Here is a 27,357-nt window from a genome sequence, read left to right on the forward strand (position 1 = left end):
AAGGCTTTAAGTACAGCCAATGGCATTATCTTTTATATTTTAAGCTTTATTTAAGAGATTTTTAAGAGATTTCATTCATTTTAATACTTAACTTATAAAAATATAAATCAAATTCTAAAATGCATAATTTATAAGAACAGAATTAATAATGAGAGCAGTTGTGTAAAAATATAAATATTTTCACATATAACATCTGTTTCAGTATTCCTAGTTTGAACTTTAAGTGTCCCAGACCTCAACCTTAAAATGAAATCATTAAAATTGCTACATTCCTATCTCATGAAGATGTTATGAAAACTAACAAAAAACCATTAAGCATTTTAAATAAAAAGAATTTTCCTATACTGGAAAATGCATTTTGTTTTTAACAAAATATTCTTATACTAAATGTTGTTTTGTTTTGGAACCCAACCATTTATATTCATATGTAATTTTCCAGTCTTTGCAAATTAGACTGTAAAAACTTTTGAAATAATATCTGTTGTTTGTCCAGAATTTGAATGTGCAATAATTTCACCATACCACTACTGGCAGAAAGTATAATATTGGGAGGGTTATTAAACACTGAAAATCTGCAAAACAAATTAAGTTGAAGTTATTTAATACAGATGTTTTAAAAATCAGATCTATTTCAATATTTAACCATATTTGCCAGCCTTAAATCTTGTATTTGGCATTTGTTGTGGAATGTATAAGACTGTCATATAAAAATAACAGAAATATTGCATATGATTCAGAAAACTATCCAATGTGACTCTTTAGATTTTTAATGCACGTGCATTTGGTTTCAGACTTAAATGATTAGGTACAAATGGCAGAGGCATAAAACAATTACATACGATTATCTAGAAATAATATACAGTTTAAGTCAAGAATACTGTCAAATGGTATTGGGATGGATCAATCTGTGAAGAAATGATAGAGGTGAGAAAGAGGATCCTACTTATTTTAGAAATAATGTAATGATGTATTTGGTATCTTGTTGCCTTTTGTTATTTATAAAGTAATGTCAAAGGAAAATTAATTGTACATTCTCATTTAACTATGAAAATAAAATGTAAAAAATTATGAAATTGTTATGAATAAATTCTTAAATTATCCCTTTAAAGATGCTAACATCTCTACCTTCAGCAAACTTATTTTGTTAGGAAGAACCAATGTGAATCCAGTCAATACTACTCAAGTGATAATTGGAACACTATAGAAAGTAAAATATCTTGGTTATACATGAGTAGTGGTGTGTTACTTCCTTTAGTTATGGAAATGGTTTACTAAAACATGTAAAATCAATTCTTCTACCTCTACTAATACAGGTATTCCTGCTGTCCTATACAACTTGGGAAAAAGTCATGTTACATTTTTGCTGACACACATTCCCAGGATGCCCTAAGAGCTAGTAAATGTCAAACCCATTCAATTGAGAAAAAAAAAGAGATTCAGAGAGTAAAGGTATGTTGACAAAAGTCCAAAAGATATCTGAGATTTACCTTGAATTATTCCATTCTCTGTTTCTCCTTTCTATCTTTGATTGGACAATTATGAAAAGGAACTCTGATAGCTTCCTGTGAATATAGCTAACAAAAATATATTTTTAACAGAAATAACATGAACATACAAGGCCATATTCCTTGTTTGTTTGGTGTTCATTTAGATCCAATTTTATTTCAGGTCCTTTTTTTTTGTTTTGTTTTTTGTTTTGTTTTGAGACGGAGTCTCGCTCTGTCGCCCAGGCTGGAGTGCAGTGGCCAGATCTCAGCTCACTGCAAGCTCCGCCTCCTGGGTTCACACCATTCTCCTGCCTCAGCCTCCTGAGTAGCTGGGACTACAGGCGCCCGCCACCTCGCTCGGCTAGTTTTTTGTATTTTTTAGTAGAGACGGGATTTCACCGTGTTAGCCAGGATGGTCTCGATCTCCTGACCTCGTGATCCACCCGTCTCGGCCTCCCAAAGTGCTGGGATTACAGGCTTGAGCCACTGCGCCCGGCCTCAGGTCCTTTTAAACAGGATACACCTGTCATCTCTGAGATGGCTCTTTCAACACACCAACAGAAGAAGGTAAAAATCTTCTTCATCTGAAGATTTTGTTGTATAATGGAAATTGGGCTAAATTTGGATTCCTATAATGTTCTGTAAGTTATTTCAGAGTAATGTTGCCAGTAATTACCCAACCATCAGTAAGGTTTTTGTGAGCTAGGCTAGACTATGGAAATAAACCTCTCTGTCCCTCTTCCACCACCACTCTACAATACAATGCCCCATCTGTGACGTCAGAGAGACTAACTTTACTTTTAAACAGAGACTAATTTCTGGTCACTCATGTATTAGAAAAACTGTAAAACGAATGTCAAACTGCTTAGTCATTTCCTTCTCAAAATAATTGACCTAAAGTTCAGAAAAGGGCAAGAAAGGCAAACCTTTAGGCACAGTAAGAGAGGGATTACATGCAAAAGCAATTTTGTTTTAAACATTTTAAGTATTTCTGGTGTGTGCAAGAGACCTCACCCTATAATATCGCATTCAACAAATCACATTTGATGTTGTAATTTTAATTATAGTAAAATGTTTAGAGAAAATATCTAATTTATATCTATCTATCTATCTATCTAATCTATCTATCTACCTACCTATCTATATCAAAAATAGGGGGATGAAACAGTATGAGAAAAGGGGAATACATGCCAAGTGACTTAAAAGATGATTCATTGTTTATAAAATCATGTTACCTAATATACTTCTTTCCCCTAATTCCAACTGTAGTAATTTAAGGATTGTTATAGAGTTCTGTCAATATTTTCATACTATTTGTATTAGGGGCATCCAGCTATTGTCAAGGTGTCTTCAGTCTCCCTTTGGTTGTAGAGGTCTTAATATTTCAAACACTGGTTCCGAGTCCAGCTCCCCTGATTCCTAGAGATTTGTGAAGATGTTAAGGATGGTTTGTGAGCTTTTTACAATGTTTCATAAAGTTCCGTGGACTCTGAAGATTGTTTAGAACTTTAAGTTTCCTTAATTTGACCTCCCAATCCATTGTCAAATTATTATCTCAGTGTCTCTGACAAGCCAATATGGACGAATGGTTAATTTAAAATGCTGCTACAGAAAAAGTGACTATTTTTTCTCTACTTTTCAAATCCTGTTTTTGAAAATCTTGTCAATAACAACTAATTCTACAAAGCTGAAGAAATAACTTTAAACATCATTATTTGTAAATGTGACAAAATAGGAAAATATCACTAATTGTGCTTCAAACTAAAGACTATGTCAGGAAAACTGCCTGTTTGGTTATATTTTGAATCTACATATAAACAATTAGCAAGGACTGGTTGAAAGATGGCCCGGGAAATGATGCCATTGGAAGTTCCCCCATGTGAAGTTGAAGTTAGCTAAGGTGCCTCTTCTCTGGCTTTCCCCTGCTCCCATTGTTGCTTAGTATTATCCTTTCTTTCACTGAGTTAATCTCCTGTAAATCCATGGGCTGGTTCCTAGGGAGGCTCTAGATCTGACATCTAGCTACAGGCTAGAGGGCTTAGATATAATTATTCCTCACGATGAATTTGCTATGTTTCCTTCTAGAGGCATTCATTCAGACCCAGATTATGCCTAGCTGGGCAGTGGCCAGAGGAATTCAGACCACAAGTACAGAGAGCATAAGGTAGTAATAACTCTATTCACCCAAAATGCTTTGCCTGAAAGAACCCTTTCACAGCAGTGACAAGGTCTGAGATGTAACAAGAAAGTAGGGACTGCTAGATTGACTGCATCATTTCTCACCTTCTAGAACAGTATCAAGCCACAGAACTCTCAATAAATTTGAGAGCTATTAAGAGACAATTTGGAACACCATTTGTACATGTTGCTACAAGCACCATAACTCTCTCTGGCTACTGAATTGATTTAGAATTCTGGCAGCTTCACAAATATGTATTTCTAAACTTGCATTCATTTCACTATTTTACATTTGAGAGAAGATGTAAAAAGTAATTTTTAAAATACCCAAAGATTAGACAGAAAAATCAGTTTGTACAGAAGTTTAGAAACAGCAAATATATACAAATTTTCCATCTGTGAGACGATGAAAGATAATGAAGATGGCAAATACATATATTTTTACTGTAAGGGTCTTAATTTGTAATTTTGCATTTCAGGTTCAAATGCAATATGATATTAAATTATTTTATTAAATTATTTTAAGCAACAGTTTGAGGTTGTAATCTGAAAAACTAGTTGATGATATTTCTCTGCAGCTGATATGAGGCATTCCAAACATTCTGCCAACAGCATTATAAATATGAGGTTTTTTTTTTTTTTTTTACTTGTGATCTAAGAGATAACTTCTTGATAAGGGAGTAGTTCTTTGTTACAGAGAGTGATATTTATATTGAAGGTATTTTCTAGTTGCTTTCTTCATTTTATATGTCTCTGTTCATGCTGTTAAACTTCTATAAGGGCTCAATCTAGTTAGTCTTTGATCACCTTTCTTCCAATTTTAAACTGCATGAAAAGATTTGATATAATCTGATAGATCATGAGGCATATTTTGATGACTAATAGAAAACTGAGTTCCTAAAGATTAGTGGCAGCTGTAGAATTGAACATATGTACCTAGTAAACTTAGTTGAGAGCCTTTAAGCATTTAAAAGACTTAAATACTCAAAGTAGGCCCTGGCCAATGCGTCTAGTCTTTGTCAACAGAAAAATGTGTTCATTCATCCAACCCATCTCTATTGAGTGGCTAATGTATGCTGGCACCCTGATGGGCACTGTTCCAGAAAATCTTTGAGAGAAACATCTTAGGAATTATTAACGAACAAAAAGGAGTCAATAGGATGGAATGATTTTAACGTGGAAAAAGTGACTTGGGAATCTGTATTCCAGGTGGAAGAGGATTACTTTGAGGATGGGTTAAGCAGAGAGGGAATTTAGAAACCTGCGCTCTTCATTACTTCCACTGTGGAGTGACCATGTTTTTGGCTCCTGAGGCTGAGGGCCAGGGCCAGGCCCTTAATGAGGAGCTGTGGGCAGGGCCTCTTGGAGATTTCTGTTAGTTGCTTTCCTCGCCTTTTCTACACCCTCCTCAGTACCCCCTCATCCAGGATCAGAACAGAATCAGCTGGAAAATTAAATTACTCACCCTCTTAATATCAGCTCCCATACATTTTTTTTCCTCCTCCCTCAGAGTACAGTTCAACTCTTTTAAGTACAGTTCCTGAATGAACCTAGTGCTGAATTTAAATGTTTAAGAGATAAACCTGTCAGTTTCAGATCTCCAAAGAGGACTTCCCTACAAACTCTAGGTTTTGACCTCTAGGGTCCCTCCATGCCACCTTCATTCATTTCTTCTAATTATTGGGTTAAAAAAATAAAAATAAAAACACCTTTCAGAGTAGGCAGCGCAATGAGTCCACTGGTTCCACGTCTGCCATACGAAGCAGATTTTTGCACAAGGATAAGGTTACCGCCGCCAGCCCAGGACTCCAGCGGTGTGGCCGATCAGGCGCTGGACTCCTCCCCTCTCCCGCCGACGGGTGAGAGCTAACAGACGGGTGCAAGTAGACAAGTAGCTGTTTTTATTGAATACAGAAGCTCCTTGAAAACTCCGGGTGCTCCGGGGCTCTCCTGCAATTCCTTTCATTCCCAAAGTGCTGGAGCCAAGCACGCGTCCCGCGTAACTCCCTCCCATTTTTTCTCGGGGATTTGGTGGGCGAGGAGGGAGGAGAGGAGTGGGGAGACGGAGGGTGGCTGGTGGGCTGGGCCTGCCGGGAGTCCTCATTCTTGGGCTGAGGGAGGCGGGGGCGGGTTTGGGGCCGCCCAGAGGCGTGTGATTGGGTCTGACCCTCAGCCTGCTTGTCAGTTTCGCCCTGGGTGGGGGAGCCAGGAGCAGGGAGGGGAGTGGGCGGAGGAGGGGGCTGCCCGGAGCCGCTCGTCCAGCCCACTGACGGCATGAAGCCTTTAGGGGCACACAGTACTCTCAGCTTGTTGGTGGAAGCCCCTCATCTGCCTTCATTCTGAAGGCAGGGCCCGGCAGAGGAAGGATCGGAGGGTCCGGGCCGGCGGGGCCAACTCAGAGGGAGAGGAAGTGGGTAGAGACACGAAGAAAGCAAACCATCAAATTTAGAAGAAAAAGCCCTTTGACTTTTTCCCCCTCTCCCTCCCCAATGGCTGTGTAGCAAACATCCCCGGCAATACCTTGGAAAGGACGAAGTTGGTCTGCAGTCGCAATTTCGTGGGTTGAGTTCACAGTTGTGAGCGCGGGGCTCGGAGATGGAGCCGTGGTCCTCTAGGTGGAAAACGAAACGGTGGCTCTGGGATTTCACTGTAACAACCCTCGCGTTGACTTTCCTCTTCCAAGCTAGAGAGGTCAGAGGAGGTAAGAAAAAATGGATTTGGGGAGGTGGGAGATTGCCGTGGGTCTTACTCCTGCGCCCCTCCCCCCACCCCTTTACCCTTCCTCCCTGCTCTTCAAGAAAAAAAAAAAAAAAAAAAAAAAAAAAAAAAAAAAAAAGCAATTCCCTAAAATAAAATCCAGATTGTAGCTGCTACCAGGTTGGAATTGGAAATTGGAGAAAGAGATGGATGTAGGCGGGACAATAAAGGGAGAGGAGGTAGGTAGCAGGAAAAAAGATCTGTCAGGCAGAGAGCCTGCTGAAAATGCCCTTCACCACTTTTCAGTCTCTTTGAAAAGAGGAAAAATATTACCTTGAACACAAGGGCAGTTATACAAAGCTTTTGTTTGAGGCACAGTCTTTAGACTGCCCTTGGAACACATCTGGTTTCTTCAGATTCTAACTAATGGGAATATCTTTTTAAGGGTGAGCTGAGGAGAAAATATAAAGGGTATAAAATGAACCTTGATAAAGTTCTTTGTCTGCAACAAAGTGAGAAGCAGGCTGTTTTAGTTTCGGGGATATAAGAGAAACCAGGGGGGTGAATCTAGAAGATTAGGAACACTGTGTGTGTTTGGGGGGCGCGGGAGGGTCAATCTATTTTAAGTGGACAAAAATTGGCAGATTATTAGGAATAGGTTGAAGATAGGGAGAACACTTTCCCCTGAATTTCAGTGACTCCCCCCACCCCACCCCTCCGCTTCTTCTTGCAGGTTGGACGTGCAGTTCTCTTGGAGAATGATGAAAGTCGTCAAGCAAATGGGGTGGGGGCGGAGGACTAGGGATTGGGAGGGAAGGGGAGGGGGTGTGGGTGGGGTGGGAGGAGAGAGGTAAGGAAAAGTTCCTACGTGGCACCACCAAATATTCAATGGCCAGACCTGCTCGGAAGTCTGCAGCCCTGTCAGTACCCACGGAGGGAGAGCGACTTCACTCCTCCCCTCTGCCTTCTCCCTCCCTTCCCCCGCCCTTTCCTGAAAAGGCATCTGGCTGGAGCGGTCCGTTAGGTGCCTTAGAATCGGCTGGCAGGCGAACGCCTTTGGAGCTCAGGGAGCCCAGGCAGTTTAGAGTAGAAAGCAAGCTTTGTGAGGAGTGCAGAAAGAAGCTGGGGGATAGGAAGGAGGGTGACGAGGATGGGTCAAGGGAGATAAAAATGGTCAAGCCCAAATGCGTAGGCTTTAGCAGAAACCTGAGTCTGGCCTTGGGCCTAGATGCCAGGATCTGAGCTCTCCCTAACGGGAGTCTGCCCTCCCGGAGGCCGATCTCTGCGACCAGATTATTCCTTCCACACGCTTAGTGAGTGTCAGCTTCCCAAGTAGCAGGCAGCGCTAAATTATTCCCCCGGGTGATTTTTCCTGGTAAATGAAGTGAAATTCCCATTAGGACTATATTTGAATTTTGAAAGGATTTATTATGTTTATTAATTATGTTGATTCATTCATTTCCACATTTTCACGGATAGATAAGAGAGTCTTTGAAAGTGAAATCCATCAAAAAGTTTGTATTTTACTTTTAGTACCTGGTCACCGGTTGGATTGGTCAATTCTGTCAGCAGTTCTGCCCTCTGCTGGTTTTGTTTATTATTTAGAATTCCTGCATCTACCATGGGACATGAGACCTCTGTGAGTCCTTCTTAACTACAGTAGTACTGAAAAAGGACCCTTGATAAAGGAAAAATGGATATACCATTTCTTTTTCAGCATGTTACATATGCATGTAAATGAAAATAATGTAATGGCAGCTATTTGTTTAAAATTATAGAAATGGAGAATTTCTTTGGTGATGAATGAAATACAAGCTCTGAGAGACACTTTTGCATGAATTCAGGGATTATTTTACTGAAGATATTTATTTTTATTTTCCACATTGAGCCTTTCTGTAAAGATCGATGGATATTTTAAAAAATCAAATCTCTGTACTTTTAATGAATACATTTTCTATTTTCAGTCTAGCAACATACCTGAAACACTTTTAAATAGCATCCCAGTACCACATCAAATAAATGATGGGAAAACCACTTTCCCTATTTTTATAAAACCAAGTAATGATAGAAATAGCAAAGCATAAGGATTAGATTTTGTTGGATTTCTTCTTGATGAAATGCCCTGAAAGTTATGTGATAGTTTAGATATTTATATTGTAAGATTTTGGAATGTGTTTTATCAAGCTGTTTGGTGCTCATTGCTCCTGGGAGGCCACATGTTAACATAAACCCACTTTTGTAGGCATTCTTATCCCCAAATTAACTTCAAAAAGGGAATAATAGTATATTAATGCTTAAAAAGGAAACATTGGCTACAAAGCCTGAATCATCACACAAGGGAAACATAAACCCAGTGTCCAGTTCTGAGAGTAGCCTTTAGATTTGTGGTTGAAGTAAGAAGTAAGATTTTATACCAGTTTCTAAATAAAGATATTATATCCCAGCATCATACTATGGCATTGATATCACTGAGGTACAGTAATAAGGTTTGGATATTAAGTACAAAGATAATTTAAAGCAGATCCTACTTTTATATAAAATTAAAACATTAAAGCATTAAAACATCTGGGTTCAAAACAAAGTTAGACTCTAGAGAAAATAATATAGAGAAAGTTTCTTGGAAGTGAATGGATTAAAGAAAATTTATGACTTCATACCTAGTCATATCATTTTCTTTGAAAAATCAAACTATAACTTGGAAATATTTATTATACTCATTAAAAATCAATTCTTGCTTTGATTTAGAACAACAAGGTTAAGTGTGATTTGTATAAATATTTATTTACATTAACTTCAATTTTATGTTTCATATATATATTTATTGTTAAAATAAGTGATGTATCTCAGTGATTTATTGATATTCTTTGGCAGTTAGTCCACTGCTTACTATTCACAAGAGGTGGGGTTTACCTGGAATTCATAGTGACCATACTTTGATTATGTTAAGATAAATGACTTTATGTAAGGATTTTAAGTAAGAGTTAGACTTAGCTATAATCAAGTACTAACAAAAAATCTAATTGAATCAGTTTTTACTAATCAAAATTACATATAACCTTTGGTGGTTAAGCCAATACTGTATCTTGTAAAAGGCTGATCAAACTTGGAACTTTGAAAGCTTGTCAGGAATTGATAGTGAGTCCTGTAGAAGTGTTGTTTTGAGTGCCCGGGATCAGCAGGTGAAATGGTCCTGGCTTCCAGAGTATGTGCTAATTCAACCTTGCAAAGATATCAGATTTGTCCATTTGTTTCCTCAATCAGAAATCAGAAACTCAGATATACTTCTGATAAGAAATGCAGTGTTTGCTAAACTTATTAATATTATGTTTTTCCATTTGTTTTTTAAATTCAAAATTTATCAGGACTATAATAGAGAAATAACATAGAATAAAGAGAAACACCTTTCTGCATGCTTTACACACATAGCCTCAGTTTAGGTGGCACAGATTCTTTTACCTAATTGTCCATTAGTTTTGAAATTAAGTTTCTTAATATCTTAAAGTGCCAATTTGCTTCATAATTAATACTTAACTGAGGCGATACTTTATAGAAGTTTTTCTCTAAAAGGTAATTGTATAGTTTTAAACAAAGTTAGGCATTAGCAAAGTGAGAAATGTATTTACATAACATAATTGCTTAAAATTTAGTTAATTTTTTTAAGGTTTTTTATTTTATTCAATTTGTGACTAAAATAGAAGAACCACATGGTTGTTCAAGTTATCCCTAAAATACAGCAAAGCAAAATCTCCTCTTTTCAAATTTATGGGTTGGATTTCTAGCTAAGAAAAAATGTATAAATAGTCACCTTTCTTTTCTAAACATTTGCTTTTTCCTGGGATAAATTCTCTTCACGCTGATTCATGTAGTAAGATGCTGCCTATTTCATGATAACGAGGATTCAAATCAAGTTTGGTTGAGAGTCTCTGTGTAATACAAAGATGAATTTTTAAAAGGTTAAAAAAAAGGGTGTTTAGATAAGATTTTATTTATTTATTTTATTTATTTATTTATTTATTTTTTTGAGACGGAGTCTCGCTCTGTAGCCCAGGCTGGAGTGCAGTGGCAGATAAGATTTTTAAAAGAGAATGCTAGCACTAGAAATTATAGAAATTGTTGATCAATCTTACCTTCTCAATAAATGGGGAAACTAAGGCACAAAATGTTATCAGCTGAATACTCTTCCTCATAAAAAATATTCCTGTAATATTCAAAGTTTTTCTGAGCAGATTGAAGACCTGTACTAGTGATCAAAGGAATTTTAAATGATAGAAGCCTGAGACGATGAAATGAGAGGACAGAGCTTAGTAGTGTGAGTTCTAATTAAAGTTTTATTTTGGATTGTCAAAACACCTGAAATTAACATAAGTACCTTTTAGCTCAAGAATAAATTGACAGTTAGTTTATAGGAAATACTCGCTCTTAATGGACTACCCTGATATCTGTTGTGCGATCAACAACTATTACAAATTTAATTACCATATGTGAAATTGCAAGGCAGTAAAAGAGAAATAATTCGATACACTATTGCTATATTTATTTACAGAAGTCTGAAATTACTAGACCGTATATGTGCTAGAGTTTAGATTAGTGAAAAGGTAGATATAGTGAAAATGCCTTATATAAAGAAATTTAAATAGAACATAGTTACGGAATGCATTTAAAAAATACTCTATTTACTACGTTTGAAAAAAGGTAATTTTTGATCATTTGTATTCCTAACTATGTGATTTTATAAGATTATCTACATCAGAGTAGAAGGTGTAATACTCTATTCGTTGCTGTGTTAAGAACATAGCTTTGTATGCTCTCTAAAGTTGTTAATGGAAGACTAGGTCCAACTTTGAATTTCTAAGAAGCTAAGAAAATTATAAAAAATGGCAAATTTCTGATATTTTCATGTTAATTTTAATTGGATGACATAGTTTATATATACAATATGGCTTTTATTAATGTCAAATAATCATTATGACACACTTATGTGTTAACAGATTTAAAACAAGTGGCAAACTTTAGAAAAAAACATGAGAGAACGTAGTAGTGCAAGTTCTAATTAAGGTTTTTATTTTGGATTGTCAAAGCATCTGAAATTACTGTAACTACCTTTTAGCTTAGGCATAAATGGGCAGTTAATTTATAGGAAGTACTCACTCTTAATAGGCTACCATGATATCTGTTGTGTTGTCAACGACTGTTACAAATGTAATTACCGTATGTGAAATGGCAGGGATGTAAGGGAAGAAAAATTTGATTTTCTATCTCAACATTTACTTCTAGAAGTTCAATCTTCAACTAGTATTCCTACCAAATTAAGAGTCTTTTCTGTCTTTAGGGAAAAGCAATACATGACCATAAGGTCCTGAAGATTATACTGTGAAAGCATTTATATAGAGTTTTTATACTCACAAGTAACTATACCAATTTATATAAATATGGAGTTTAAAAAATGCTGAGACATCTCCATCATTGTACATGATTTTTAATGATTATCTTTAGGTATTTAAAAGCCAGAATTTCATTAAATACACTTTTATTTTCTCCTTACCTTTGGAGAAATAATTAAGCATGGTTGGCCTAATCATTAGGAATTCAAGGCAACGGCAAGTGGGGACTGAGCGTTGGTCAGCATTTCTGCTTTTACTCCTTCACTTCCCTCAGGTAATACTGGGGAAGTATGACCTGAGTTGGGAGTGGTGAGAGAGGAAACTAAACTTTTTCTTTTTTGACCATTCAAGTTTTGTTCCTTAGCAAAGAACAGAGGTATATGCAGATGTTATAAAAAGTTGCAGTGTTCCCTAAGTTCTTTCACTAAAGAGTCAACTTTAAATGCAGTTTTCAGTGTAACTTTTAGTATACATTAATTCACTTTCTACATGAGGACATATTCCTTCTAAATTATCTTGCAATTTAATTCAAAACCTAAAGATTTTTTTTTCCAATTTTAAAATACTTTCTGTTTTAGAATGCATCTAATGTATTTCTTTCTCCTTCCTTCAAAACCCTAATATGGTTTTATTGATATAGGTAAGTGTATTCTTTTATACGTTCAGTTGTGTCAGAACTCAACATGAATAATACTAGCTCGTAGCAAAGATGAAAGACAATTTTAAAGTGATTTAGTGAGTAATATCTATTTATCAGTTGCAGTCTTTGGCCTACTACTGACTTGGCTAGTGGTTCTTTAGACATTGGCTGATCACCAGACCCACTGTTATCTGGTAAAATAAACTCTTTGCTTGCTGCGCATGGAATTAGAGACAGTGCTATTAATTTAGGAGAAAGAACTCAGAGAAAGGAAAGGTTATCATATTTCAGAGTAAGAGACCAGCTCAAATACGACTTGACAATTGAGAACTAAAACAAACCTGTGTAAAAGTGCTTTAGCACAATCAACTTTTGCAATCCCCTCAAACCTTCTTCTTTTTTTTTTCTTAAAAAGCATTTCTTTCTTATTTTAACCAAATTTAATTGCTCTTGAATGGCTCTGTACTGTACAGGCAAATGAAGGTCCCTATTCATAGAACTTGAGCGCATAGAGTATCAGGGGAAGCTTCCTTCCTCTGTTTGACTGGTAAACTGACATCCGGGCTTAAAGGAGTGAACCTTAGACTGTGTGAGGTAGTTGGCTTTCCTTCCTCACTCAGATTTTCACATAGACTTCCTGAAAGGATGACTGCCAGAAAGAGCAGTAGTCGGCGAATGAGAACATTTTCATACTTGGTGCTCTTAGATACTTGGTACTCTTTCATACTTGGTGCTCTTAGATAGCTCTGCAGAGAAAGAAAAAACACAAATACTACAGTGGTGTCTGTCTTTCCTTTACTTCTGTCCTTAGAGTCTAAGAGTGGAGTTCAACCTACTACTTACTGTCACTCTTCTATTTGAATGCAAATGAAACTTCACAGTATTTCACTGGCTTTTAGGGTAAGTTTGTTGTCTAAGTGGCTTAGAGTGCCCTTCGGGATGTGGCCTATCTTTATGTCCAAGCCCATGACCAGCCATTTCCTACCTCCCCAAGCCCACTTCCATTTACCTGGTACTGAGTGATGTTAAACCTCTTGCCTGTATTCTCCCCTATCTTTGAACACTCTCCCTGGAATGTCTATATCATTCTCTTCCATCAGCAAACACCTTCTCCTACTTTATACTTCAAAATTTAAGTAAAATATATAGCTCCAGAAAACTTTCCCTTATATATCAAGGTGGATATAATAGTGAGCCCTAATACCGAATGCATGCTCAGTATGTGCAAGATTCTGCCATATGCACTTTCATAGAGAATCTTATTGAATTGTGACAGTTTTCCTGGAAGTAAACGGATATCAAAATACTGATTTTACCCATGAGATAACTGAAAAACAGAGAAGTGAAAGATTTTGCCTAAAGTCACACAGCTAGTAAGTAGTAGGCCCAGAATTTGAATGCTGCCAAGCTTTCTCCAGGGCCCTTGCTTTTGACCACTTGTCCATGTTTACTTTGCTGGGTGTTCTAATGCTTTTACACAGTCTCCTAGACTTGTCTTATGATTATGGTGCCCTGGGGCCCAATATTAATGTACACATCATGCAGCTAAACCCCAGAAAATATCAGGTCATTGGGTGAATAACTTGACTGCCTTCAAGGAGAAATATAAGGAGGTTCTCGTAAAAGGTGATGTCAGAATCCAGATAACTCTTCAGCCTGCACTTAAGTTCGGTGGTGGAGATCATATTACTCTTACCATTTTATGGACAAACCTAAGCCTCAGTGGTAGTGGAGAACTGAAAGGAGAGTTTCTGGGAGCCATTAAATATTACTTTTGTTCCTTTGACTAACTTAAGGAGAAGCTGACAGATGCATCTATTAGTTATTCACGGTTCCAGTTGTGGTTGGCTTGGTTTCATTAAGTAAAATAACTCTTATAGATCATTGCTTGTCCTAATCAGGATCCATCGCAAGGATCATCAGGCCTTATTCTGCTTTTGGGGATTGATGTACGGGAGTTTTCTTATTGTCTTCAGCATAAAAATGTCAGACTTGATTATCCAAAAGCTTTTTTGGAGCGTAATCAACTGAGAGAATGTAACATCATTATTTTAAAAATTACTCATTTATATGTCAGTCTTCTTCTAGGAGTTCCTGGGTGGGTAGTGACTGTGATCTAGTTTTATTTGTGTCCCCGGTGTCTACCATGGTGACAAAATACACAACATTGATATAGTAACTGTTTAGGTTAATTATATTCTTGTTTTACCCAGAAGACTGGAACAAGATTAAAATTGGGTTAGCTTGGAATGGTGTGAACTGAAAGTTTGAGGACCTCCTCAGGACCTCCTCAGATTATGGTGTTAGTAGTGACATGAGTAGTGACTCCTTCTTTTTAAATTCATTTTCTAAAAGTAAATAAATTGCAATTTACCTCTATTTTTTTCATATGGAAAACAGTTTTGCATTTTCTCCAAAGATGCCTCTGAATATTTTTTGCTACAGATTGACTGTATTACCTCCAAAACTTTGTTTTGTTAATACCTTAAGATATGAAGTGGTATTGACAGTAGCACAAATAATTATTTTACTTTTCTACTAGTGAACAAGAAAGTTTAATCTGAGAATATCAATCTGTAAAATTGATAATTGGAAATAGTCCTCTCATATATTCATTATTGAATCTTTCATCTCACATTGGTATGCTATTGGGGATTAGTTGTCAGACTTTGCTTATAAACTACTAGAAATAGAGGTTAATCCATATATATGTTCATATATATGTATATATGTGTATATATATGTTCATATATATGTATATATGTGTATATATGTGTTCATATATATGTATATATGTGTATATGTACGTATATATGTATATGTGTATATATATGTACATATATATGTATATATGTGTATATATACATATATATGAATGTGTGTGGGTGTATGTGCATATGTGTATAAAGTATTTTATGATTATTTCAATAAACTCATTCTTCAAGTTAGGAAATAAATTATATATTTTACATATATTGGAATTATTGTATTATGAAGTACCATCTCCAAACAAGAAACATAGATCTTCGAAGTGCTTAATAAGATTAATAAACAATAGTTGTAAAATTCTTTTGGAATATAGTTACATAGTTTTTATACTATATTGCTATCCATTGTATATTTTAGTTACACTAAAATCACTGGTATAGGTATATTTATCTGCTTTATTTCATGTGTTCAAAGCATCTAGAACAGAATCCATCACATAGTAGGCATTTGATAAAACTTTGCTGAATGAAGTGAGGGCGTTGTTGACATTGCTAATGACTTGATTGTCCATAACCTAACCACCTGAGATGTGATATATAGTTATGTGTATCACCTACTCTCCATGTCTACAGAATTATCTTGAACCAATTTCTGCTGATATTATTGTGATTTACTGAGACTATCAGTCTCTATTTTGCCTCCAAGACAACCTATGACCTCTACCCTAAGCACTCTCCCACTTTGTTATTTCTAAAAGTAAAAATTATCTTTGCTTGAGATTTAGATATTGTGTCCTCTAGAAATAACTTTCTTCAATCATCGAAGATTGGGTTAGTTAGCCTGGCATAACATTATAAAGCACACTGTACTTACCCAAAACTCAAATACTTATCTAAAAACATTTTTGATGGCATAATGAAAGCAGGAAATACATATTTTTCACCGATGCAAATCATTCTGGCATCTGTCACCATATCTGGAGCAAAATAGATAGCCAATAAATATTTGTTGAATGAATGAACTCATAAGCAAGATATTTTCAATAAAGTCAAGAGGACAGGGGTCCGTGGCTTAGTATCACAATTATTTCCAATCCTAATGCTGGGGATTTTGATGAAATAGTATTTTATGACATCCAAGCATAGATGGTTTATAAAGTTTCACAGATAATGTTGATGCAGAAGCAGGGGTTTACAAACCATCCGTAATAGGAAACAAACATATACATAAATAGAAATGTGTCTGGCTTGTATAACTAGGCACTGGAAGTCAAGTGAAAGGTTGTTCATGATAATGTGCAAATTATTTGATAAATATGCTGTTGCTAAACAGTAGTGGCTCTGCAGTAACTGAATTGAGGAAATCAACTAATTACAATGTAGAAAATGCTTTCTTTTCATCATTCTCTCCAGAGAATGTAATAAACTAAATGCCAATAAATATTGTTCTTCTCAGCATTAAAGTCAAGTGGTTATATTGGAAGTGTAATTTTAGTTTTATAATACACCTTTTTTTAACAGCCTTGGTTATTTGTAAATTAGAAATGCTATACGTTTAAAATATCACACTCTCAACTAGTTTGTGTTCTTTTCTTCACCATACTTGGAGTTGTGATGCTATTTTTGCTTTCCATTTTCAGGTCAAGCTTTTATGATATAAAAATGTTCAGGATTGAGGCTGTTCGATAACCGTAAAAGTTAAATGACTATCTTCTGTGTTAATCACAGTGTTAAGTGCTGTGGCTATACGGACAGTATGATGATCTCTATTCTCATGGAGTGAAAAGCTAATTAATACATGCAATTATTCATTTACTTATTCAACAAATATCTGTTAAATACCTATTAAATGCTCTTCCTAAATTCTAAACTAATTCATTCATTTCATTGTATATTCAACAAGTACAGGTTAAAAGCTCATTATAAGCTAAAGGAAGTTGGTGGGCAAAGATAGTTACAAACCTGCCTCAGAGTGATTATGGTCTACTTGAGGAGACAGTAATTAATCAAATAGTGGCACAAGTAAATATAAAACTACAGCTATGCTAGATGCTTTGAAGGAGAGGTGTATGGTTCCTGGAGAATACAGAAGAGAAGTTCAGTGAGGTCAAATAAAGCTTCCCTGAGAAAGTACCAGTTGAGCATTGAATAATTAACTAAAGTGAAGAGGAAAGAGCATTCCAGGAAGTGATGTGAAGGCCTTTATGAAGGGATAATGACACCATAAGGGATTTGAAGAAGGGACTTGAAAAATGGCATTGTGTCTGGAGAAGCAGCAGTGGGGGTAAAACGTGAGATGGTGCTGGGGAAGGAGGCAGGGGACACATAACGTAAGATCCTAAGGATAGGTTTTTCTGCATAGCGTGGAAACATGCCACTAATTGAAAAGTACAAGTAAACTGCCAAATTAGCAGGGTCAGTGCATGCTTTGATATCTACACACAACTTGGTTGTCCCACTACCACTGGATCCTCTGACAGTCAGTGAACTGGGGTTATGCTGTTTTTTCTGGAATAGCCAGCCCCACTGTAAAGTTACCTGGGGTTCTCAATAGTAATGAGTACATTTAAGTCACACTTTATATGGAGCTATGGTCCTGTAGTCTTGCCAAATATATAACTAAACCTCCACTTCTATAAGGGAGTATGAAAGAAATGTTAGAGTATAATCTGCTATAAGACAAAAACATCACTTAGCATTTCTAAACCTTACATGACTGTCCTTATTATTACCCAAAGTATAACAGCTTTTAGAACAAAAATGGCAAATAATGATTTTTGTTTCTTAGGATTAATATGTGAAGTCATGATCTCTATTTTGATTATTTGAGAGTACCAACTGTTTATTGTCAGCATTGTTTTAAATGTTAAAGGTCTCTTTGAGTGGAAATTATTCAAACAGAATTTTAAAGTAATCATGTCATTGATTCATTAATTGTAGCTCTGGATAGCATTGGTCAACTCCTACAGTTTTATTTCTATCCTGCTTTACCCTGAACTTCAGACTTGCATACTTGACTGCCTACTCAGTGATTTCTAACAGTATTTATGAAGTCATCTCACACTTAGTATACCCAAAACTGAACTGCAGAACTCCTCTCCTGAAACCTGTTCTTCTCATAGTCTTCTCCATCTCACTTAATGGCAACCCAATCAATCATGATGTTCCAGCTACAAATCTTGAAGTTAGCGTTGACTCATTTTCTCTCTTATCTCCTTTTCTACCTATCAGCAACTCCTGTCTGCTCCACTTTCAGAATATATGTAGAATCTGACCCGTACTTTCTGTCTCAGTCTAAGAAAGCAACATTTTATATCTGGAAAATTGCAGTTACTTCCCTACTGCTGCCTGATTCCACTCCAGTGCGCCTAAACTTTCTTCTCAACACAAGCAGCCCCAGTGGTCTGAAAACATAAACTGAATGGAAAATCTCTGCACCTTCCTCTCAATTTTCTGTAAACCCAAAATTGCTCTTAAAAAAAAAAAAAAAAAAAAAAAAAGTTGATTCTCATCGTCCTTCTCCCCTTACCCTTCCAATGGTTTTAAAATCTCATTTAGAATAAAATCTAGTCTCCCTGAACATTCCACAAGACCTATGCATTCAGTTCTCAATGTACCCTCACTTTTACTTCTCTGACCACATCTCTTTCATTCTTCTTTTTTTGTCCATGCCATCAATCTTTTTCATAACACTATTCACGTATTCACATCGAGTGCATACATATTCACATTGGCTTTTATATAATACAGAGTTTAAAATAACTTTACACAGAACTAAATTTCTTCAATCTGAATTTCAGCTATCTTTTTTTGGTTAATTCTCCATGCTGTCTATCCAAACTGAACAATATTTTCCGCTACACAGATTTACATGAGAAAATATCCAATGTACAAATGTAGGGACCTGAGCAGAAAAGAGAGCCAAAATATTAGGAAGTGGGTATGGGGGAGAATTTTTTGAAAAAAGATCCCTTTGTTGGAGACATATTTGTCTCCTTGCATTTCCTTCAACATTCTGGGCCAGCTGTTGTCTTAGGTTCTTTGCACTTGTTTTTCCTTTTGCTTAGAATCCTATTCTGCAAAAATAATGGGATAGAGGAGCTTCCTATGACTTTGTAGACTTTGCCCAAATATCATTTTCTTATTAAGGACTTGCCTGTTCTTTTTATTTGATATTATTTTCCAGGCCTTTGCAACCCTCCCTATAATCTTTTCCTGATTCATTTTTTCCTTGGTACTAATCAAATATTTTTTCATGTATAGAAAATAATGGTGCATTTAAAGATACTGAGGTTGTGTTAATTTTCTATGTAAAATGTGAAATTAGATAATTTTGGAATATAAATGTTGCCTTAAATTATTTAAGCCTTCAGATGTTAGCAGCATCTAGGCCATCTATATCCAATAATTCCCATAGTTTGTTATTCCATTTTACACAGTTATGCATAGTCAATATGAGAGCCGAATTCTACACAGTAAAGCATTTTTTCTTATTTGATGGACACTGTGTGTATTAATTCAGGTGTTCTGAGAAATGACAGCTCTATAGAAATGGTAGTGGCATTTTGTACTTTGTTTTGTTGGTTTAAGAGAACCATAGTGATGGCTACCTAGAAAGTAGTATTGCCCTTAATTAAAGATAAATTCAGAATCCTGTATTTTATGTAGAGTCGACTCTTGACCAACATGAGGGTAAGAGGAGCCAACCACCTGTGCATTGAAAATCCATGTATAACTTTTGACTTCCCCAAGACTTAATGACTAATGCCTGCCATTCACAGGAAGCCTTATTGATGAAATAAACAGTTGATTAATACATATTTTGCATGTTATATATATATATATAAATTTATGCTGTATTCTTATAATAGAGAAAATAAAATGTTCTTAAGAAACATAAGGATGAGACAATATATTTAGTATTCATTAAATGTAAGTGGATCATCATAAAGATTTTCATTATTATCATCATCATCTTCATGTTGAGGAGGAGGAGGAAGACAAGGGGCTGATCTTGTCTCAGGGATGGCAGAGGCAGAAGAAGTGGAAGGGGAGGCAGGAGCTGGAGACACACCAGTGTAACTTTAGGGATATACATTGTAATTGCTGCCTTACTTTTTGCTTTTTCATATCTCTAAAAAAAGTTTTCATATGATACCAATCCTTCTTCCACTGTTTTCTTTAATTTTAGTGACCATATCATAGAAGGATCTATGTGATAAAAGAAGCCAAAAGAAATCTTCAATAATCAGACCACTTCTGTCAGATTGTCTAATATCAATTTGTTTTCTGACACTGCTTCTTCTATTTCTTCTTCCCCATCTTCTGACACTGGTTTGGAAGCATTCATCCTCATCAAGTTGTCTTCTGCTAATTACTCCTGTGTGGTGTCTATTAGCTCTTGAATTTTTCCAAGATCCATACCTTGAAACCCTTTACCCCCACACCTCCACATTTTTTTTTTTTAACCAAGTACACAATCTCTTTCCTGATTTCCTTGATTTGTTCTGCTGCAAATCCTATGAAGCCATGGATAACATATGGCCACAGTTTTCTTCAGGAGGAATTTATTGTTTCAGGCTTGATGGCTTTCAAGGCTTTCTCTGTAACAATGATGACATCTTCAATGATGTAACCCTTCCAGACTTCCATGATGTTCTTTCTATCAGGGTTCTCCTCCAAAGCTTTGACAGTGCTTTCCATAAAGTACCATGTGAGTGAGCCTTAAAGACTCTTATTACCCTGTGACACAGAGGTTGAATTACAGATCTATTTGTGGACAAGTAGGCCGCTTGGACACCTTTGTCACTGAATTCATGGGGTTGTGGGTGGCCAGGGGCATTGTCCAATATCGAAAGAACTTTAAAAGGCAGTTTCTTACTGGCAATATATTTTCCGACTTCAAGGACAAAATATTGATGGAACCACTCCAGAAAAAGAGTTCTTGTCCAAGCCTTCTTGTAGTACTACTGAAAGACAGGCGTTGATGTTTATCTTTTCGTTTCAAAGCTTGGAGTTAGCAACTTTATAGATAAGGGCTGCCCTCCTCATAAACCTGACTGAATTTGCACAGCAGTAGAATTAGCCTATTGCTTCTTACCTTAAATCTTGGTGCTTGCTCTTCTTCCTTCCTAGTAAATATCCTTTGTGGAATTTTTTTTTTTTTTCTTTCCAGAATAGGGCTGTTTCATATGCATGAAAAAACCTGTTCAGGCAGGTATCCTTTCTCCTCAGTGGTTTTCTTAGTGGTATCTGGGAAATGGTTCGCTCCCTGTTCATCAATGAAAGCTGCTTCTCCTGTTCTCTTGACATTTTTAAAGCCAGACCTCTTTCTAAAATTATCGAACGACCCTTTGTTGGCATTAAATTCTTCAGCTTTAGATTCTTAACCTTGCTTTTGCTTTAAGTTGTCATATAACAACTTCACTTTTTCTTGAATCATATTGAACTTCATAGTTACATAATGGTTTTCTCATAGCCCCCCTCACCCACATAAAGCTGCATTTTCAATATAAGATTTTTAAAAAAGATGCTTTGCAAAACTGTGAGATTTTTGCAAATTACTGGCATAGATGCAGTGACCAATTCATAGATTTCTTTTCTTTTCTTTCTTTTTTAATTTTTTTTATTTAAACAATGATCCTTAGGCTGGACTCATTTATCTTGAAATGGCAGGCAACCACAGCAGACCTCAATCTATAGTACATATCAAACAATTCAACTTTGTGTGTGTGTGTGTGTGTGTGTGTGTGTACTTTTCTCTGCTTCTCGGGAGTATGTAAAACATTAGTGGCACTTCAGATAGGTTCCCTGGTGCTTTTCAAGGTTTACAATATTGCACTAAACATGATGAAAAGGACACGAGAACCCCGAGAGATCACTTTTTACAGAGATAGGCAATTTCCTAGAGAGATCCACTGCTCGTGTGGAGATGATATTTAAGCAGATACTTGCCACATTTCGGCTCACCACAATAGCAACAGGAGGTGGCTAACAAATGATTACAGTATACAGTATGCACTACAATTAATCTTATTCAGTTTTGATTTATTGCTGCATCTTTACATTTGTTTACATTTCGCTCCACTATGAATGGTGCCATGTATAATGGTGCCATGTATGATCTGTGTTTGTGTGCATAAGATATGACAAATTTTGGCTTCTTATACTTTGTCTCTATTTTGTGGTAGTAAACCATAAAAGACTTGTATCTACATATATTTTGTGCGTTCATGACATACTTACCTTTTTCTTAATGTTTTTGATATTTTTAGGCTACTTTGTTCATCTGGAAGGTTTCTCAAATTGTCACAAATCTCCAAAAATGTTTTTAAATTTTAAATTTGTGTATTGAAACAAATTCACAGATAACAGGACCTATACATTTCAAACTAGTATTGTTCAAGGGTCAACTGTATTTCTCCCAATCCCTAAATAGGTTAGAATTATAAACAGGTCACAATGGGATGCTGATACAGTTGATTTTGCTGGAAGTCACACTTTTTCATTAATTGCACTTCAGAATATTTTACTATGTATGTTTCTTGACCTTTCTAATTATGAATTTTACTATGCAGTTGGTTTTGTTTTAAATTGGAATTTTCCTGAAATTGTAAGAAAGTACATTTACATTTGTTCATTGGATTTCTATTTTCTGAGAAGGTAGTACTAATGGGCTTGTTAGGTGTTTGTTTTGATGAAATTAACACTAAAATTCCTAAAACTCCAGGTTATTGATTTATGTTTCTTTCTTATGTCATTCTCAGTTTGGTGCTATTCACTGTTTGAATATGAAATACCCAGTTTCTATACATTTGTTTATTTGTAGTATTTGTGTGTATATTAGTGTACATGTGGAGAAATAGATTAAGTAAACAGAGCATTATTAATGACAACACATCTTAGTTGATTATAGAACCCTTTGGGGAAAATTGAACTCTAAATAGTATTACGGAACACTTCCCATGTCCTGTACTAATTAATGTAAACTATACAACTGCAAGGACTTCATATATAATCTTACAGTTTACTAATGTATTTAGTTCATTTCTTTAATTTTGCACTTGTGTTGACTACAAAGATTAGATTGTAACATACAAATCAAATATCTGGTAATTTCATCCAAAAAGGGTTCTGCTGAGGGTAAGAAGTTTATGTAATTTTTATTGGCATTATTTGTGTCACATCATCATTTGAATACGAACTTCTATATCTTTTTAAATATAGGAGTATTTAGGTCAACGTGCTTAATTTTCTAATATTTTATATTCATATATAATTCACGGTTGTTATGTGGAATATATGTATCTAAAATAAATGAAAGAATAGTGTCAGAGAAAAGGGTCTACAATATTACATTTTTAAATCTTTAGTAAATAGCTTATATCAGGCCTACTGTGTTTAAGCTATAGTTATATCAATTTCTATGCAATGCAAGGAAAAAAATAATGAAAAGAGAAAAATGCTAATGATATCAGTGTATTAATGTCAGTTTGTACTACAGGGGGTAATGAAGTGCTGAGCATGAAAATATAAATTTAAGATATATTTGGTTGCTTAAGCTAAATTCCAGGAAACCTCCCGAGGTTGTTTGTATCTGAAATAACATATGAACATGCCGAAGAGATTGCTAAGAAGTACATAATTTTTATGGATGATTTTGAATGGACATTTACAGATGAAAACTGTTTAGTATTCTATTCAACTGCAGAGAACCTTCCCAAGGTAGTCTGAGGAAGCAGATAACAGGAATCAGTTTAATTATAGCTCTAGGGAAATGCAGATTGTGTTCATTGGAAGCATTAAAGATGTTCAAAAAGGTAGACATTTTCCAGGAATAATGATTTTAGATAATATTTTTATTGAATATGTATTATGTATTAGACACCATTCTAAGTTTAAAATTCTTTATAGCATTTAATTCTCAAAATGAGGCTGAATTGAGAAAACTAAGTCTTGGAGAGGTAAATAGCTTATCCAAAGTCATAGAACTAATAAATGCTGAATTTGGGTTAGTTATTGGGCAGTTCTTACTGTGGAAGCTAGTTATTAGTTGTTGTTTATATGCTCGGCATGTCCCAGTTTTTAGGCTCGCTCTTAAGAGCCATCATGATTTTGAAATATGGCAGAATATTAGTAGTAGGAAAATTATAAGAAATAATCAATTGTCTATCCTTTTCTCTTTTGTGAGTCCTACATCTCACTACCACATGCTCATAGTAGCAATACTGGTTTTTTGACTGAGTGGAAGATGGCTGAGAACTTTCTTCTGTATTATTTTATTTTTATTAGTTCCATAATGGTATGCCTCATATATAGTCTGTGATGTAAGGTACAGGGTGAGAATAAGTGACTCTCAAGAAGTTGGGAAAGTATCTACATTAGGAAGGCTTTTTTTTTTTTCTTTTTTTTTTTTTTTTTTTGAGACAAAGCCTCGCCCTGTCCCAGACTGGAGTGCAGTGGCGTGATCTCGGCTCACTGAAACCTCCGCCTCCCAGGTTCAAGATATTCCCCTGCCTCAGCCTTTGGAGTAGCTGGGATTACAGGTGTGCACCACTATGCCAGGCTAATTTTTGTATTTTTAGTAGAGACAGGGTTTCACCATGTTGGCCAGGCTGGACTTGAACTCCTGACCTCCGGATCCACCCACCTCGGCCTCCCAAAGTGCCGGGATTACAGGCGTGAGCCACCGCACTGCTTCACACCTATATTCTTGCCACACCTGAATCAAACAATGGCAACAAACAAACTTGGAAACCTCTTCAAGTTCTTGGTAAAGGTCACTTCCAATCCTCTTCCTTTCCTGTCTCAGATTGGTAGGAAAAATGCTTCAACTATGAGACAGGTTGTAGCTACTAATTTATTCATCCATTAAACATTTCTCTATTGATTATATACTGTGCTTCAGCTGCTATGTCTTTGCAATTTAATAGTGAATATCAATAGCACTGATGTTCACTGTCAGAGGGTTTACAGTGTATCGAGGGAGGCAGATGTTAAACAATAAATTCCATGCTTAACAGAGAGAGAGAAATATTAGCTGATGTGAGTATGTAACAAGAAAATCATGACCATAATTTAGACAGATGCGGTGCCTGAGAACATATAGCCTAGAGTCAAAGACATAATTAAGCAAGCAAACAAAATAGTGTAAGGTGATCTAAGGGGAAATACAGGACACTGGGATCATATAAAGAGGTCACATTATCCTCCTGGAAGGGCTAAGAATAAATCTCCTAGAATAAGGCATGCTTATATTTACACCAAAAGGTTGACTAGGTCTGAAGCCACCAAGTTTCAACCCTGGCTGCACATTGGACTCACCTGGGAAACTCAGAAAATATGGATGTCTGTACCCAATCATTCTACTTTATTAGCTCTGGGGTGGGTTCCAGGCATTCACAGGTTTTAAAAACTCTCCAGGTGATTCTATTGACAGGATTGAAAAATAAGTCAACTGTCCTTAACCAATTGAGGAAGGAATGGAAAAAATCTACAGATAAAGACAGCAAGGGCCGGGCGCGGTGGCTCACGCCTGTAATCCCAGCACTTTGGGAGGCCGAGGCGGGCGGATCACAAGGTCAGGAGATCGAGACCATCCTGGCTAACACGGTGAAACCCCGTCTCTACTAAAAAAAATAGAAAAAATTAGCCGGGCGCGTGGCGGGCGCCTGTAGTCCCAGCTACTCGGGAGGCTGAGGCCGGAGAATGGAGTGAACCCGGGAGGCGGAGCTTGCAGTGAGCCGAGATTGCGCCACTGCACTCCAGCCTGGGCAACAGAGCGAGACTCCGTCTCAAAAAAAAAAAAAAAAAAAAAAAAAAAAGACAGCAAGGTACATTTTAGAAACTGAAAGTTATTCCAGTTCTAGTAATAAAAGTAAGGGTGGGCAAGTAGATGGCTCTTGGAGTTTGTGGCAGTGAACGCATGATGAAGATATGATTTTTCTCCAGTGGTCCTCAGCAGCCATGGTGCGTCAAATCTGGAGAGCTAAATTTGCTTAGTGTTGATGTCTCCTTGGGCAAGCATGGGTGGTTTCCTTGAACTCTTTACTCTCTTTGTATCTGTGCTACCATATGTACTGTTTCTTTCCTTCTCTTCTCCATTGAGAAGCTCCTATTTATCTCTCAGGACTCAGATTAAAAGGGCTAGGTAGTAGATATTTTAGCTGTTGTGAGCACACAATCTCTGTTACAGCTATGCAACTCTGTTGCAATACAAAAGCAACTATGGACAATATATAAATGAATGGGTGTGGCTATATGCCAATAAAAACTTTATTTATGAAAGCTGAAATTTCATATAGTTTTCACGTGTCACAAAATATTATCCTTTGATTTTTTTCAACCATGTAAAATGTACAATTATTCTTGTGTCATGTGCCATATAAAAATAGGCAGCAAGGAAATCTTAGCCCATAGGCATAGATTCCTCCACCAGCATTCTAAGGTATTGTTACAAAAACCAATTTAGTTCTGACAAAAACTCTTTGAAGTAAATATTTTTGTTATTCTCATTGTACTGATATAGAAACGGAGACCCAGAGTAGGTAAGTAATCTGTCCAAATCACACAGATGCTAAGAGGCAGAGGTGGACTTAAGAAGCAGTCTTACCTTTATCCTTGTAATGGTGCTGTTCACTGCTGGTCATGGAAGTGTGCAAAGAAGCTTAGAGAAGGAATTAGAGATGAAACAAAGTATTGTGAGATGTTACATCAGTAATCTATATGGATGCTGAAGGCAACAACAAGGAGAAAGGATCAAAGACTTGGGATCAAACCGATCAGTGAAAGGGTGGGGGTGTTTAAGAGGTCAATAGAATACAATAAAAAGTACATATTAGGACCTAAAAAAATTTTGTTTCGATGCTAGATAGCCTGAGTATTTCAGAGGAAGTTCCTTCCATATATTTTCACATTATCGTGTTTCACATTCAGCCAACATTTTATGTAGTCTGTGTGTGTTTGTGTGTGTATACCTGTTCCTTTCTAGTTTGCAAAAATTGACAAAGACAAGGCAAATAATTAAAAACAAGTGTGAAAAGTGCTACAACAGAGGTTAGCAGATCTAACCCAGCTTTGGGAGATAGAGAATGTTTTCTGCAGAAGATGCATTATCAGGTATATTCTTCTACTCCTTCAGGTGAGGTGGAGTGAAGTGTTTGAAACAGAGAGTAGGATTTATAAAGGCCCAGAAGCAAGCCAGAGAACATGGTAGATTCTGGAAAGACTGAGTTTAGTATGGCTAGAAAACTGAATGAGGACAGAAT

At 36.2% G+C, this 27,357-nt stretch overlaps 1 protein-coding gene across 2 annotated transcripts in view; it reads left to right on the plus strand.

Moving 5' to 3' along the window:
- Positions 1-5,930: 5,930 nt before the first annotated feature.
- The window catches only part of COL11A1 (collagen type XI alpha 1 chain), a 218,638-nt gene continuing 197,211 nt past the window's right edge, over positions 5,931-27,357 (plus strand). For both annotated transcript variants that reach the window (XM_015146016.3, XM_077987597.1), the window contains exon 1: positions 5,931-6,366. In XM_015146016.3, coding sequence (XP_015001502.1) covers positions 6,261-6,366 — 106 coding nt within the window. In that variant the 5' untranslated portion in view covers positions 5,931-6,260. The remainder of the gene's footprint in view (positions 6,367-27,357) is intronic.

Source organism: Macaca mulatta, chromosome 1, assembly GCF_049350105.2.
Source record: "Macaca mulatta isolate MMU2019108-1 chromosome 1, T2T-MMU8v2.0, whole genome shotgun sequence".
Lineage (NCBI taxonomy): Eukaryota > Metazoa > Chordata > Mammalia > Primates > Cercopithecidae > Macaca > Macaca mulatta.